Source organism: Cryptomeria japonica, chromosome 10 (genome assembly GCF_030272615.1).
Source record: "Cryptomeria japonica chromosome 10, Sugi_1.0, whole genome shotgun sequence".
NCBI classification, from domain to species: domain Eukaryota; kingdom Viridiplantae; phylum Streptophyta; class Pinopsida; order Cupressales; family Cupressaceae; genus Cryptomeria; species Cryptomeria japonica.
In genome coordinates this window covers 596628133-596645363 of record NC_081414.1, presented here as the reverse complement: position 1 = coordinate 596645363, position 17231 = coordinate 596628133, and the positions used below count along the sequence as shown (strand labels likewise).

General features: G+C 33.6%; 1 protein-coding gene across 1 annotated transcript in view; it reads left to right on the top strand.

The window, feature by feature from the left end:
* Positions 1–17231, top strand: part of LOC131049284 (magnesium transporter MRS2-3) — a 152364-nt gene that overhangs the window by 5224 nt on the left and 129909 nt on the right. Inside the window, exon 3 of the mRNA XM_059212619.1 lies at positions 8052–8240. Coding sequence (XP_059068602.1) covers positions 8052–8240 — 189 coding nt within the window. The remainder of the gene's footprint in view (positions 1–8051; positions 8241–17231) is intronic.

The following is a 17231-nucleotide window of genomic DNA, read 5'->3' as shown; positions in this document are numbered from 1 at the left end:
CGCACAAATGATCAATGCAGATCGTCAAAATAAATAGGATACAATTAGGAAACACCAGCAAGCACATTAGATCCATCAAAAACAGTTGCACCAGCACCACGTATCAAATCTTCATCTGTCAACGTCTGAAACTCAAGAACACTCAAACAAAAACAACTATCACGAAGAAAGATAACTTGTGGAGCACCAAATTATGAACCATCTAAAATAAAGATACACAAGACCATCCCAAATAGTCTCTCGAAGACTCAGATCTAGATCTCATCACACTAGAATATACAGGAGGAAATACTGAACTCTGCAAAGCACTGATTAGAAAAACAAACTGCAAAACTAGATCATATGATATGATCAATTAAGCTTCCTGGATCACCAAAAATATATTATTCGCAACAACAATGAAGGAAAACTGAGAGGGGCGATGAATCAGTTTTCATTGGATCTAAAAAATTAACCACAAAAACAAATCTAATAAACTGCATCAATAACAAAGATAAGAAAATTAATAGCACAACACCAAGATTTTGACGTGGAAAACTCGGTTAAGGAAAAAACAAAATGGGAACCTACCCACAATAAAATGATACTCTGCAGTAGTATGTGTAAATATTACAATGGGGAATGCACATGCATTTAGGCACATTGCCTAGAGCTCACTGCTCAAAAGATAATGACGCGGAAGGCTACAACCCTCAGGGAAGTCTCACTGACTTACAATAAGATTCAGACTACAATCTAGAAGGAATGAAATACAATAATAGCATCTCCAAATGCCTGATGACAGTTTCGGTCGAGCACAATTGTTTGCTCCGCAACACCAATCTCTTCTCAATCACAATGTCGAAGGATGAATCACTTGTTCACACATGCACCACTCTCTATTAATGCACACAACCATGATACCAAAATTACATGACAATACCACCTATTTATACAGCTCATCAACCTTGACAACAAGGTCGGCTAAACCCTCAACTCACAATCACAAAATTACATCACACGATACAAAGATCGACCACCGAACAAATATAATGATATAAATGACATAGCATGGACCTAATTAAAATATCCAAACACGCAACACCACCATAAATCATGCCAAGATCAACCGCAACACGCTACACCACCAAGAAAATGCATAACATGAAGAACATTACCGGTCCAGCAAAATCACCAAGAACTCGCACAACGATCAATGTGAATCATCAAAATAAATAGGACACAATTAGGAAACACCAGCAAGCACGTTAGAACGTCCATCAAAAATAGTTGTGCCAACACCACTTATCAAATCTTCATATGTCAACGTATGAAACTCAAGAACACTCAAACAACAACAACTATCATGAAGAAAGATAACTTGCAGAGCACCAAACTACGAACCATCTGAATTGAAGATACACAAGACCATCCCAAACAATCTCCCAAAGACTCAGATCAAGATCTAATCACACCAGAATATACTGAAGGAAATACTGAACTTTGCAAAGCACTGATCAGAAAAACAAACTGCAAAACTAGATCATATGATGTGATCAATTAAGCTTCCTAGATCACCAAAAACGTATTGTTGGCAACAACAATGAAGGAAAACTGAGAGGAGGGGTGAATCGCTTTTCACCAGATCTAAAAAATTAGCCACAAAAATAGATCTGATAAACTGCAGCAATAACAAAGATAAGAAAATTGATAGCACAACACCAATATTTTGACATGGAAAATGCAGTTCAGGAAAAAAGCACAGGGGGAACCTACCCACAATAAGATGATACTCTGCAGTAGTATGTGTAAATATTACAATAGGGAATACACATGCATTTAGGAACATTCCCTAGAGCTCACTGCTCAAAAGATAATGACCCGGAAGGCTACAAACCTCAGGGAAGTCTCACTGAATTACAATAAGATTCAGACTACAATCCGAAAGGAATGAACTGCAATAATAGCATCTCCAAATGCCTGATGATAGATCCGGTTAAGCACAATTGTCTGCTTTGCAACACCAATCTCTTCTCAATCACAATGTCAAAGGATGAATCACTTGTTCACACATGCACCTCTCTCTGATAATGCAGACATATCCTTGATACCAAAATTACATGACAATACCACCTATTTATACAATTCATCAACCTTGACAACAAGGTCAGCTAAACCCTCAACTCACAATCACAAAATTACATCACACGATACAAGATCGACCACCGGACCAATATAATGATATACATGACATAGCATGGACCTAATTCAAATCTCCAAACACGCAATACCACTAGAAATCACACCAATATTGACTGCAACACGCTACACCACCAAGAAAACTACATAACACGAAGAACATCACCGGTTCAACAAAATCACCAAGAACTTGCACAACAATCAATGCAGATCGTCAAAATAAATAGGACACAATTAGGAAACACCAACAAGCGCGTTAGAACCATCAGAAACAGTTGCGCCAACACTACTTATCAAATCTTCTTCTGTCAATGTCTGAAACTCAAGAACACTCAAACAACAACAACTGTCACGAAGAAAGATAACTTGCAGAGCACCAAACTACGAACCATCTGAAATGAAGATACACATGACCATCCCAAACAATCTCCCAAAGAATCAAATTGAGATTTGATCATAACAAAATATACCAGAGGAAATATTGAACTCTACAAAGCACTGATCAGAAAAACAAACTATAAAACCAGATCATATGATATTATCAATTACGCTTCCTGGATCACCAAAAACAATGCAGAAGAATATAGTGATACTATAGATACTCCATACACCAAACCATAATCCTAATAAACCAATATGCAATCATCAAAGTAGGAATATGTTGACATCAATGACAACAACATATCCTAGTAGCAGCAATGTCCAACACATATTTTATCAAAAGTTGGTCTCTTGTTTCTCTATATCTTTTTTCATATATATATCCCTATTCCACCTCTCTCTCGTTTATTTTCTATGTTTCTATACCTCTCTCTTCCCCTCTATCCATCTATCTCTCTCTATATGTGTGTTTCCCTCTCTATCTCTCTCTTTAGCTCTCTAATAAAACACAAGTGGCAATCATGAATCCAAATTCCACAACCTTTTCTATCATCCCCCTTACTTGTGTCATCCATCATGATTTGCTAGTTGTTTGAAAGAAGCAAAGAATGATTGCATGAAATGCATAGCATGGGTTTGTGATAAAGCTTTAGAAATGTTAAAGAGAAATAAATTGACAAATATATGGCTAAAAGGCACCACCTATGATAGCACGTATGAAACACAACTTCTATTTAGCACTAAGAATTGTAGGAACTACAAATGACATTGCAAACATAGACATATGTGATAATCTTGAAGCATGTTGCGAGTAAACATGGTTTTATTGAGAAACAAGATACACCTTTTTTTATAAAGGAATTTAGTTCCTATCATAGAATAAACACATAAACTACTACAATAGAAGACTATTTTAAAAAAAATTATAGTTGTTTATCTATTAGAAAAAACTTTTTTTTTAAAAACACAATAAATTTAATTAAATACAATATTTTCTTTCCAATTATCTACTTATATATCTTTTATTATATTACAATAATAATATTTCAAGATCTAATTTTAGTTTTAATTTATTTATATTATCTAACTAAAACTATTGTGAAACAAAATATAGTCATTTTAAATTTTTCTAATTACGGAAATTATGTAACACATGAGAAAAACAATAAGCCAATACATAAAAGAAATGATTTTTTTTGTCTTCACACCCTAAATATAAATCCAAAATCATTTAAATTGTTAAACAATAAACTAAAGAAAATAAGGTTTGTGATAGTATGGGATGGAAGGAATCATATGATAGGTAATATAGCATGGATGGTGTATGGATATTTTACCCCTAGCCCTATCAAGATCAAAGGTGAAAAGGGAGGATCTATTTAGATATGATGGAGGAGTATGGTGTAATGATCAAAGATCAAGTGAATAAGATATGAATGTATGTATGAATATCTATCTTCTAGCCTTATTAAGATCGAGGGATGGAAAGGGAGGATGCATTTGGATAGGATGAAACAAGATAGGATGAGAGATATGGAATGGAAAGTGTGGATAAGGTGAGGTAGATAAGATACATGATGGTTATCAAGATTCTTAGCCTTGTCAAGACCAAAGGAAGGAGGATGTACTTAGAAAGGGTGATGGATAGGAGATGAGTGATAGTGAAGGTTGTGGATAGAATGTGGTAGATAAGATGGATGAAGTTTGCCCTCAAGTGTAGAGTGCAATAAGATGGAGGATAACACATGATTTTTTTTTCTAGGTTTTCATCATTGTACTTTCCTAAGGCACCACAAGAAGCATTTTTCACCATTGGATGCATGATTTCTCTTTATTTTTTAATTTCTAATTTTTTTTTAATTATTTTCTTTTTTGGAATAGAAAGGGATGAAGATAAAGATGTTGATAAGTGGGTAAAGAAGATAGTGGATGGATTATGGAGGAAGAACTTAAGCATCTAGTTCCACATATGGTGTATAGAATATTTTCTATAGTAGACCATCACAATTGGAAGTATCCTCATAGGCATTGGGGAAATGGAGAAGGATAAGGATTTATACAAAGAATTGGATTAAAGGAGAAGTATGGGGAATGAATTTTGGATGTTGGATGGTATGATGGAAGACTTGTGGATAAGTGGATGGAAATTTTGGCAAAATCAACATTGGCACATACCTTGAAGGGTGATGGAGTTTTGGAGAAGTGGATTTCAAATTAGATGGAAGGGTGATTTTGGATTGTGGGACATAGGGACCCAAAGTGGATTGAGAAGATGAGATACTTTTAGATGGATGATTGGAGGACTTAGGAGTGAAGGAAGCTATTGAATTAGGGAGATAATTAGGATGACTCTCTTGTCTCTATTTGCAATGGAAGAAAAAGCTTTGGCTTTCCAAAGTTTTATACTTATTTTTATTTTACCTTCAGCTTTCTAAAAGTTTTGTTTTTATTTTTATTTTTCCTTTTTCAAATAAAATTTTATATATTTATACTTTATGTTTTAAATCAATCTATTTGATATTTGGTTATTTTTTATTGATTAATAGTAGCTAGAGGTTGCACTCATTTATTAATATAAAAAAATAATCTATGACATTGCCCGCCCATTTGAAAATGATCTGATCCATTAACTCCTAACAAAGAATCACCTATTAACAAGTCTTCAACTATGCTATAAAATGTCTCCAAGATAAAAATGGAGACCCAGTAATTGTACTAACTACCATTAGAGCATTAACATTAAAAGCCAAGCAATAATCACGAGGAAAACACAACATAACATAGCACTAGGATTAATTTGCTAGTCTTCCCACATTTTTGAGACACCACCTTGGATTTCACTAGTCAATCTGGTCCACAGTCCACATGAGTAGCAAGTTCCACCTCTTACAACGTCGTCATATCCTAGAATTAGCTTCTTCTTCCTTAATGTCTACACCAAATTCCCCTTCCTCTTGTCCATCGCTCACCAAGCCTTCAACTACCATGTAATTCTACAACCAAACTGCTTCACCACCAAGGACCAGACCCAACATTCCCTTGATAAAAAGGACATTATGCTCAACTGCAACTTTCCTCAACGGAAGGAAAGATGGCTCCTCAAAGTTGATTAGTGGAAGCTTTCCCACCTCTCTACCCCAACGTCGGATGACATAGTAGTCTTCTAGTAATGGTATTCATTTGTTTGGACCAACGTTCTCTAAAACATCCTCAATCTTTCCCAAATAACATTTCTGATCGATTTAAGGCACAAAGATCTAGCCATTTCTTTTGATTCACCCACATCCGACAAGGTTTCCAAAAGTACTGCAGGAACATCTGTGTTGACTCTATGCATGTGATTCGTCCTTAGAAATTCATAGATCTGAGAATCACCCTATAGCATGAATTACTATGCCATGATTCCATTTAAATACAGATTTCAACCCTTTTTTCTGTCATTTTGCCAAGAAACGACATCTGTCTCTTCTTATAGACCAAATGCAATGGCGTATCCATGACAGTCGCCTACCCACAAACTCTCAATCTCCGAGAAAGGTGACTCATCTGCAAACGCTAAGGAGCATAAATATCACTTTTAACCTATCAAAGATCCTTTTACACACATTACTCCTAAAAAATCGAGACCTCTTAATGATTTATTGTACCATCCCATTGAAACAATAATCCCCATATCTAAGGTTGACGAGATATTGGATTTAGTGCATACTACCCCGAAACACTGCACACTTAAGCTGCTTGATATGACTCTCAATCAATGCATTGGCTAGACAATCGACCAACACATACCCCTCACCCCATGATTGAAACAAATCCTACGTCCTCCAGTTTGTAAGTGCATACCAAAAATGATGAAGTCAATGATGAAATAAATGAAATGGTATAACACTCTACCCATAAATGACCTTGGACTTAGGTTGCATGCCCAATTGCCAGGACAGTAATGAAAAAAACATAGCTTCCCATCCCATCATCATCCTCCCACCAAAAAATGAGAAATGACACCACCCGATGGAAATGTGTGACCTGACAATGAATGTTTACCCAGCTGCCAACTTCGCCAAGCTATCAATCAGCGTGTTGCCTTCACAATATACATGGGTGATTTTGAATTCTACCAAATTTACCTATCATCTCCCAGATAGGCTTTAACCATTTTATGAGCTTCCAATTAGGGGTCGAATTTCGCCGAATTGCAAAAGGGAGTCTCCTTCTAGGTGCAAGTGGTCTGCTTTCAACTCTATACCACATTTTAGACCTAACAGGGTTCCTAAGAATTCAGCTTTGTTTGTTGTTTCTCTCAAATGTTTACACTTCTCACTAAGGATAATGTGATTATGATCTCTAGCCACACAACCAACATCATTCGAGTCAGGATTAGATGCACCATCGAAATTGACTTTTATCGAATCAACATCAGATTTTTTTGCCATGTTACACCATTATACGAGTTACCAGAAAGATCAACCTTCCAAACCTCATTAATGAAAAATATTTATTTTTATTTTATATTCAATATATTAAAATTTAATATTTTAAAATATTTAGATTAAATTTTATTATAATATATTTATTATTTATATTATTATATATTAAAAATATTTTAAATATATTTTATTATTTATTTTATTTTGTGTTTGACTTTATTAAATATTTTATTTATTACTCATTTTAAATTGATTATATATAAAGAAAGAAATTGTCAAACTGTCATATGCGAATTGTACCTCCCACCATACTTGAATTGGCAATTTAGAAAAAAAAAATGTCTCATAAAAAAGATTATTTGTAGAACAGGCGATAATAACATTTAATGATCCTTGATAAGAAACATTAGATTATACAAAACTTACGAATATTCTTCGTCAATTTCTCACTAAGTTTAAATGGGATTAAAAGACATAAAATTGGCATTTTAAGATACACATTGTATATAAAAATAATAATGTGGACATAAATAGCTTTCAATACAGAGATAGAGAAAACTTAATTTTGGAATCTTTTATGATATCAATTTTCTTAAAGGAGGGCGAAGCTTCTGAAATATGTTTAAGGGGTTCATGTGTCATTTTATTTGAATCATAAAATGGCTCCCTGCTTCAGCCTTGTCGTTAGCAGATGATAATATGATAGGAGGAATGTTGGTTATTGACGATAGAAGGAATATAGTTGAGTATTTCTCAAATGCTCTTCTCTCTTCCCCTTCTCTCTCATTTAGCTTCTTTATAATCTTTCTGCATGTGAAGCAACATGTTTTGTCCACACAAAAACTAATTTAATGGTATAGAGTAATGATGTTAGAATCTCTGATAAAAATCTTTTCAGTCAAAAATCTCATTATATACCTCGAAATGGCAGTACAGCATAAGGGCCGATAGTCTAAAATCCTTTATTTATGAAGTAAACTGCAATAAGTTTACCAGTTTGCCAGAATACTTCTGTTTCCTGTAGTTTTAATTTAATTTTTATTGGATTCATTTTACTGCATAAAGGAAGGAGCAAACGGTGACATGGATATGGGGCTTCCAGATGAAAACACTTTTTTAGAGAGACCTGATACAAAAATTGATGATTTGAAGTCGGAGATGAATGCCATTGCAAGTGGTGCAAAAGTTTTGCCATTTGAATTTAGAGCATTGGAAGCTTGTCTTGAAGCTGCATGTAACTGCCTGGAGTCTGAGGTATGACATGTTTCCTTTTACCAATACTATAAGACACTCGCTTGGACTCTCACCGTTTATCCATCTAAAGAATATACTTCTCCCTCATCTTGCAGCTCTTAATTTTGAACTTTTTATTTTCTTGGTAGTACAAGTTAAAGTCATGTCATTGCAAGTGAGTTTTTAATACTCTTCTCTGTATGGTCTGCTAATTAGAACTCTTTCCAGCATCAAGAGACATAAATTTAGAGAGGTATAGTCACCATGAGACTAATATACAGACAAGGACCCTGTCCTTGTCCTTACCCACATCTTCCGTGACAATATTTATATACAACAAAGCTGAACCCTTATTCATTTACTTTTGTACCCTTGGTTTGAAATGACATGGCCATTCTTGCACTAGTAATAGGATGCAGATCCCTTCGTCTCCCAGTACTATGATTTAGATTAAATGTGATATGTTTAATGTTGAGAAGTTTAACATATAGTGGCAGCCAGTGGTGTAGTTTAATGGCATTGAAAGAAAAGAAGGTATGCAGTAAAGCTTCTATGTGTCTAAATTTTAGATTCTTACAATTATAGGAAGAAGAAACATATATAAACACAAACAAAATCATATCATAATATAGGTGTATGTGGGAAAACCCTTTCAACAGAATTTCTACACTGAAAATTAAATCAATGTATTATTCAGTAATCTAAACATGTTTACAATGCATTTACAAACAAAACCTTTACAAGAGTATTATCAACTGGGGATTTGGAGTAATTTTGGCATAATAGTACTCACAAAACTAGCTATTCCTACCTCCATCTCAAGAACCCAATGAATAGGAGAAACAATATAGGAACCATCAAATGGTGATAAAGAAAACATGAGAAAAATTCAAAATCCCATCTAAAATGTGGCATCCAAGTCCCTAGTTAGAAATCTATAATGTCCCCACTTTGAAATAGAATTTAATAATAAATAATAATAATAATAAAATTTAAATATTAAAAATTAAATTAAAATATAAAAGAATATAATTTAAAATAATTAATTAAAATTTAATTAAGTTGATGAATGGTCAAAAGACATGGAAGGAAAAGTTGTGACTCCCTCAACAATGAGATATAAAAGAGAGAAGAGAACCTCATTTGGGAGGGGGATAAATTGGAAATCAGAAGTGCATGTATCGGATTTAAATAAGAAGTGTAGATCTAATTATGAAAGGTTATGTCCCTTTCAAAGGGCAGAAATAATCAAGAGTTGCACTCTTTCAAAAGGTGCTAATGGTGAAAGGGTGTGTCTCTTGCCAAAGGGCATGGATGATGAAGAGGTGTGACCTCTCCCTCACATTGAGAGATATAAAGGGAAGGAATCAAAGCATCTAGTGTCATCACCATCGATCAGATCAGATCATAATTGTTATTAAGTTACAAGCAGTAACACCCTTGTTCTTGGTGGTATGTATGGGGATGTGTTTAATAAGTATGATTAATATATGAAGCCTGATAATGTTCTTATACAGAATTCATAGTAACATTAATATGGATTGCAATATGTATGACAGTCATACTTAATTTCCTATGCATTCATAATACATAAGAAATTATTATACTTATTGTCTAAATCATGTTATTACTATTAGTACTTAAGAAGATGGGAATGAGATGTTCCAAAGAGGGGCAGTCTAAACCCAAGCAATAGGTTAAGTCCCAAGATGAAGTGGGGATCAACGACCCATAAGCCTTGAGGGTATAGACCCAAGATAGGTCTCATGGGCTTCACTAAATAGGCAATATCATATCATGTGCGTTCATATTGGGGAATTTCATATCCAAAAAAAGAGGGTGCAATATATTGCCCATCAGTGAAAATAGGGGGGGTTTTAATTCGGGCTATGAAAAAATGCAATATTTTTTGTGCAAATAGCGGGGCTTTTAATTCAGGTTGTGTATTGGGAGGGGGTGGAAAAAAAGGAGTTTAGGGCAATATTATTTGAAAATAGGGGGATTCTTTAGTATGCTATGAACGTAGGTGATATAACCCAGGTTCACTAAGTGAAGCCTCTGTGAGATAGGTAAGGGCTTGGATATGTAAACTTTGAGGGAACCTATTGTATCTGGTCTTTGAGCACTTTGGTAACATACATACACCCTTCTCCTTTAAAACTGAATTAGTAGCAGGGTCTAATATCTATTTTAAAAACTATGAATAATGAAATTAATCATCTAATGAGGAAGATAAATAAGCACTTGTTAATAACTAATAAATTGAAGAATAACAATGACTAGCTTCATGATTCTAGTCTCTCAATCAATTTTAGTATATTGAAATAGATTAATTATGCTAATTGGGTAGGGGACATTACAAAATCCAACACTCAAATCCCAAGATGAGTCCATAGGCTAAAAATAGCACATTCCTTCTTCCTGCCATAAGCTCATCATAATCCACTCAGCAACTTAGACTTTCCATTTTATCTTTATTAACTACATTCAAAAATGTTTTATGACAAATCATAACATGCATCATAAGTTAGTCAACAAGTCGAACTCCCTCATACAATTCTTTTCTGTCTTTTATATTTTTAACATTTCCAATGTAAGAGCATAATTTTTGGAGGCCATAACTTTTGATCTAGAAGGCTATCGGGCCCCTTTTTTTAATTGTAGGGTTCAAAAAGATATACACAACAAACATTGTTGGAAGCAATCTTGAACAACTTGGAATTTTTGTTTCACCTGAAAATAAATTCTATTGCTCAAAAATTGAGGTCATATCTATCAGGGTCTGAAAAATACATTCTTTATATACTTAATATTAGGAGCAAGGTTGAAAAAAATTTCATAACATTCTCTCACTTGTCAAAAATATTGCAAGAGCAAAGGTAGTATGGACACTTATGAACTAATTGTTAGGGACATGTAGTTTCTGGATTCAACTGTATAAGATTTGTTTAATATCAACATTTTGGGTCACACTCTATGATCCATCATTAGGATAGTAGAGAGCTAGAGGAGTAGAATGATTGAATTGTAGACCTGGACAAGATAAAAAGAAAGGGTGAGTGGAGGGGATGTTGCGCATGATTTAGGGAGAAGGAATAAATTCAGCATGTATAAGAATAGGAGCATGTGAATATGTATCTGCACAAATTTAATTAAATAAATATGAATATGATAATAAATCAGAAGTAAAAGAAAATGAATAAGAAGAGAAATATTGATAAATATATTAGTAAATATAAATTAGAATGACAATAAGAAAGAAAGAGAAAATAAAATAATTTAATACATCACCCAAGAATAAATTAAATTTATAAAAATAATTAAATATAAGTTAAAAATAACAAAAATGAACAAGCTAAAATAAGAATGAGATATGCATAATAAGTGAAAATATACATTTATATAAAAAAAACAAGGAGAGAAAATAAATTAACAATGAAGAAAATGAGGAAAGAAGAAAAAAAAAATTTATTAATGTGATATATATAAATACATATACATATAAAAAGAGAAGATAAACACAAAGATACAAATCTAAATATAAAAATATGACATGTATGTATGTATTTATGTTTCATATTTATATATTTATGCATACATATATGTACGCATGTATTATATGTCATATATATATTTAGATGTTAATAATAAATATATTTAGGTTTTTATCTTTGTGTATTTCTTCTCTTTTTATATGTAGATATATGCATATGTATCATATTTGTAAATTTATTTTTGTTCTTTCCTATTCTCTTCATTGTTAATTTCTTGTTTTCTCTTTTTCCTTATTTTTTTAATATTTATATATTTTCATTTATTATTAATATCTCATTCTTATTTTATCTTGTTCACATTTGTTCTTTCTAACTCATATTTAATTATTTGTATAAATTTATCTTATTATTAATTGATATGTATTAATTTTTTTTCTATTTCTTTCTTATTGTCATTCTAATTTTAAATTTACTAATATATTTCTAATACTTCTCATCTTATCATTTTCTTTTGCTTCAATTTTTTTCTCATTTTCATATAGGCATATACATATTCACATGCTCTTATTCATACACGTGAAAAATTTATTCCTTCTACCTCAAATCATGTGCAACTTCCCCTCCCCTCCCCTCCCCCTCTCTTTTTATCTTGTCTAGGTCAACAATTCAATCATTCTCCTCCTTTAGCTCTCTACTATCTTGATGATGGACCACATAATGTAACCCAAAACATTGATAGTAAAAAAATATTACACAATTGGCCTATTACTATGGCCTATGTAAATTTAATGTATTTAATTTCTAAGGGCCAAGAGGTCCATAGAATCATAGCACCACATGAACTTTTCTATGTTCATTGGCTCCATCAATGTATTTGCAATATTTTGCATAGTTTTGATTTTCTTGAGCATCACCATCCAATCCTCTAACATGTTATGAGAAAAATGGTATTAGACATCAATATACTCCATCCTTGCATGAAGGGTCAAGTTCTTTGCCAAACATATGGCACTTTGATTATCACATATAATCCTAATAGCTCTTGGAATTAGCCCCACACCTTAACACAAATTCTTAACTCAAATGGCTTCCTTACAAGAATGAGTAGTTGCCATGCACTTTTAATCAAAGTGATAGGTATGCTTAATCCAATCAACAACTACTAATTTCCAAACTCCCTCTCAAAGTTGTATGATGCCCTAGACTTGGTATGGCTCCTCCATTATTTGGTATGGTAGCTAGTATAATCTATGAATCATTCTTTTTGGTAGGTAGTGATAGGTATGTGTAATCCTTCAAAGGCTATATTGATTATTGACCATTGGAAAGGATTCAAAGTATTTGAAGATGAACTACCCAATCTTTGTGATATGTATAGCTCATTATGGAGTTCCCAATATGGGATAGCTAGGTGTAACTCAGCTCCAATGAAGTATAATAATTTATTTTTATTATATATTTGTTCACTACACACAATTCATTATCTAGTAGTATTCTCTACTAAATAACATAAATGAGGTCTCCTAGATAGGGTGTCTACAACAACATTTTTCTTTCCTATGACATGCACAATGTGAAAGTCATATGCCTAAAGCCTACTCATCCATTTTTGTTGGCCATCTTTAAAGTCCTTAGAGTTGAGGAACTATTTGGGATTATTGTGGTTAGTCTTAACAATGAACTTGCCTCCCACAAGGTATGGTCTGAATTTTTCCATAGCATCCATAATGGCCAACATCTCCTTATCATATATAGAATAACTCCTTTCGGTGCCCCTCAAATTCTTGCTCTCAAAGGCAATCAGATGCTTATCCTAATTCAATACAACACCTATTCCCTTTCTTGAAGCATCATAGTCCAACTCAAATGGTTTGGATAAATCAAGAATAGTTAAAATTGGGCAAGCGATCATAAATTTCTTGAAGTGATCAAAGCACTGTTGCACTACATTTGACCAAATATAAGCTCCCTTCTTGGTCAGATTCATAAGTAGATTTGCCACCTGTAAAAAGCCCTTAGCAAACCTTCTATAAAAACTGCATAACCCAAAGTATCCCTTGAGCTGTGAGAGATTCATGGGTGTAGGCCAATCAAAAATTGTTTTGATCTTCTTGGGATCTACTTTCACACCCTCAGAGCTAAATGATATGGCCAAGGTAGAAAAGCTCTATCATGCCAAAATCATACTTAGACTCCTTGGAATATAATAATTCCCTCTCAAGGATGCTCAATACCTCATCAAGGTGCCTCATATGTTCCTCCCATGTCTTGTGGAAGATCAAAATATCATCAAAGAATATGAGAACAAAGTTATTGAGTTGATTACGGAAAACCTAGTTCATACGAGACTAAAAGTGGCCAGGGTATTGGTTAAGTTGAAGGGCATCACTGAAAACTCAAAGTGATCAAAATGACACCTAAATTCAGTCTTCTCCACATCCTCTCACATCTTAATCTAATGGTAACTCGATCTCAAATAAATTCTGAGAAAATAACAAGCACCATGCAACTCATTGATAAGCTCATCAATCAAAGGGATGAAATGCCTATTCTTAATTGTCTTCTTGTTTATTACCCTGTAATCTTTGCACATACTCATTGCCCCATCTTTTTTCTTAACTTTTTAACCAATACCATTGAAGAAGCAAAGGGACTCTTGGTTAGCCTTAATTGCCTCATATCAAGTGTCTTTGTAATAGCTTTTTTTATCTTATCCTCATGCCTATTCAGATGTCTATATGGCATGGTAACCACTTGTTTAGATCCCTCCAATTCTATAACATGTTCTATGCCTCTCTTAGGTGGTATTCTAGGAGGTATACTACTAAACGATTTGTTGTGCTTAGACAACAAAGTCTAGATACTTAGATGGTAACTATTCTTCTGTTGTTTTGTGGTTGTAGGCATTATGATGCATTCTTCTACCCACTCTATCTAATCATGCCTAATTAGTCTCTCCATTTTCTTGAAAGACACTACCCTTGTGCACCATCTGACACGCCTTTGCGCACTATCTTCTTACCATCTATCTCAAACCTCATCTCCATAGTATGCAGGTTCAAGTAGAACTCTCCAATGGATTGCAGCCAATGCATGTGAAGTACCACATCTATATCTCCTATGTTGACCACATAGAAGTCATATGCCACTTCATAACCACCTAATTGTATACTTAGGTTAGGAATCTTCTTTATGCAAGTCAATGTGAATCCATTTGCAACCATTACCTTAAACCCATTAAAATTCTCGATTTTAATTCTTCTCCTGGAAACAACCCCTTTGTCAATAAACTTGTGTGTGGCACTTATTTCAATCAAAGTGATTATTTGTTATCCACAAACTAATCCCCTAACTCTGAATGATACCACTTTCTAGAAACTAGAAAGCTAGGAAAATGGTCCCTCACATCCCTACTCCTTTTCTAGCTGCTTAGTAGTACTTTCTTCCTCATACTCTTTGAATCAGTTTGCTAGTCTAATTTTTGTGAAGTTATTTCATTTGTTGAAAAACTACTCAATCTACTTAGCCTTTCTTTAATAGCACACTTATGAGACAGGTCCAACGACTTCCTATATTGGAAACATAATTTTTTTCCTTCTAAGTTCATTGAGTTAGTAATTATCCAGCCTGGTTAACACATTTTTGGACCAATTGAATTTATTATGGAAATGTTTCTTGTCCTTATCCTTCTTATGTAAAATCCCTTTGACTGAAATTTCCTTTTTGAAGTAGAGGACTCCATGTCTCTTTCTTTTTTAATTGCATCTTGTAATGTAGGTGGACTAAGTGCCTTAGTCCATCCTTGCAATGGATTTAATAGCTCATCTATGAGTAATGCAATTAATCTCTTTCTGAAATATCAATTACAAAAATTAATAACCTTTGGAAAGCAACAATGTATGCATCAACGAAACCCCATTCCTTAAGTTGTGTCAACTCTTTAAAGTGTAATTTAGGATCCTTTTATCAAATCCATCAATCAGCATCTCAGTGAACTCTGCATATGAATCAATCTAATCGTGTCCCAATGTAATCATTCCATGATACCACCATATATGAGCACTACCATCTAAATGAATCATTGCATATTTGATAGCCTCATCCTCTAGAATTGGATTAACTTGAAAATAAGTATCTAATTTCTGCAGCCAAGCCCTAGTTGTAGTTTTTTCAAATTCATCATAATAGGGAATTGAACATTTACGAACCTTCCTCTACAAATCTTGATTATGTGGTCTACCACCTCCACCTGTATGTGGCCTATGTTTCAATATGAGATTCATGTACTCATAGAAAGACATTTTGAAATCAACACCCAAATCTCTCCAATCTTGCAAAATTTGATCATGTAACTCTTGGTGTGTTGGTTTATTTTCAACTTGAGGATTATTACTTGGAGGAAAGTTAGGAATTAGAGGCCTTGAGATGGTTGTTTCAGCCCTAGTACGCTGATTTGTAGCCATGTTATTGACTGAACCATCTTCATATCCATTGTTCCTATCATGTCCTTTGTTCCTTCCATTGTTATGGTTATTGCCCATAATATGTTGTGCCATTAGTGCACACATTTGAGTTATATTCGGTTGTAACTCACTTTGTCCTCTAGGTAGACCATTGAGGATATATATTCTTGTTCTTGGTGGTCTTTATGCTCTTTGTCGCCCATATTTACTTCAACCCTTTTAACACCCTCAAACAGATCAATTTTTGGTGGATCTTCAATGGTAGGGTTTGATTGTGTATTAGGTTGCTTTATTTATTCTAATGTCATAAGTTATTCATGCACACCCAACCCTCTAGGATGGCAACACATTGCTTTGATAACACTGTAATATGCACCCCACTTTTTTTTAAAGAAATTGTTTAATCCTACAACCAATAGGAAACTATAAAATACACCACATTTGTTTAATCAATTCCTATTATAGAGAGTTTTCAATGACAATTACAAATGATATAATCAAGTAGATATATTTGCAATGATACCTAGATGAACATGTTGATGTGTTTTTTATGCACCTCGAACATAGAATAAAATACCAAGTATTATATCCCCTCTTGAACAAAGAAACTTCATATGCTATACAACATGATCAAATGAGATGACTCCAAGGTTTACAATGCAAACAATGTGACTTAAATGTTGTGGATAGATTTAGTGAAATTGATATGATATTGTTGGAATCACAAGGGGACTTACGTTTATGAACACTTGGAACATGAAAACTAGGGACTTATGTTTATGAACACCTGGAACATGGAAACTAACTTATCTGCTTGAAAAATAAAAGGCAAAAGAGATGAAAAGTTTAGAGATCTAATCTAATCCTAAGAACAATGATAACGATGGATGAAACTTAGATAGACAAATTCCCTCAAACTCAAGCTTTGTTTTACCGTAATGACAACAACTATACAAACTTGATGCAATCTTCTAATGAAATGGAAAGTTTTCACATCACGAATACATCACTCAAATACCCAATGCTGGTGCAACTTGAACAAATATCCACAATCA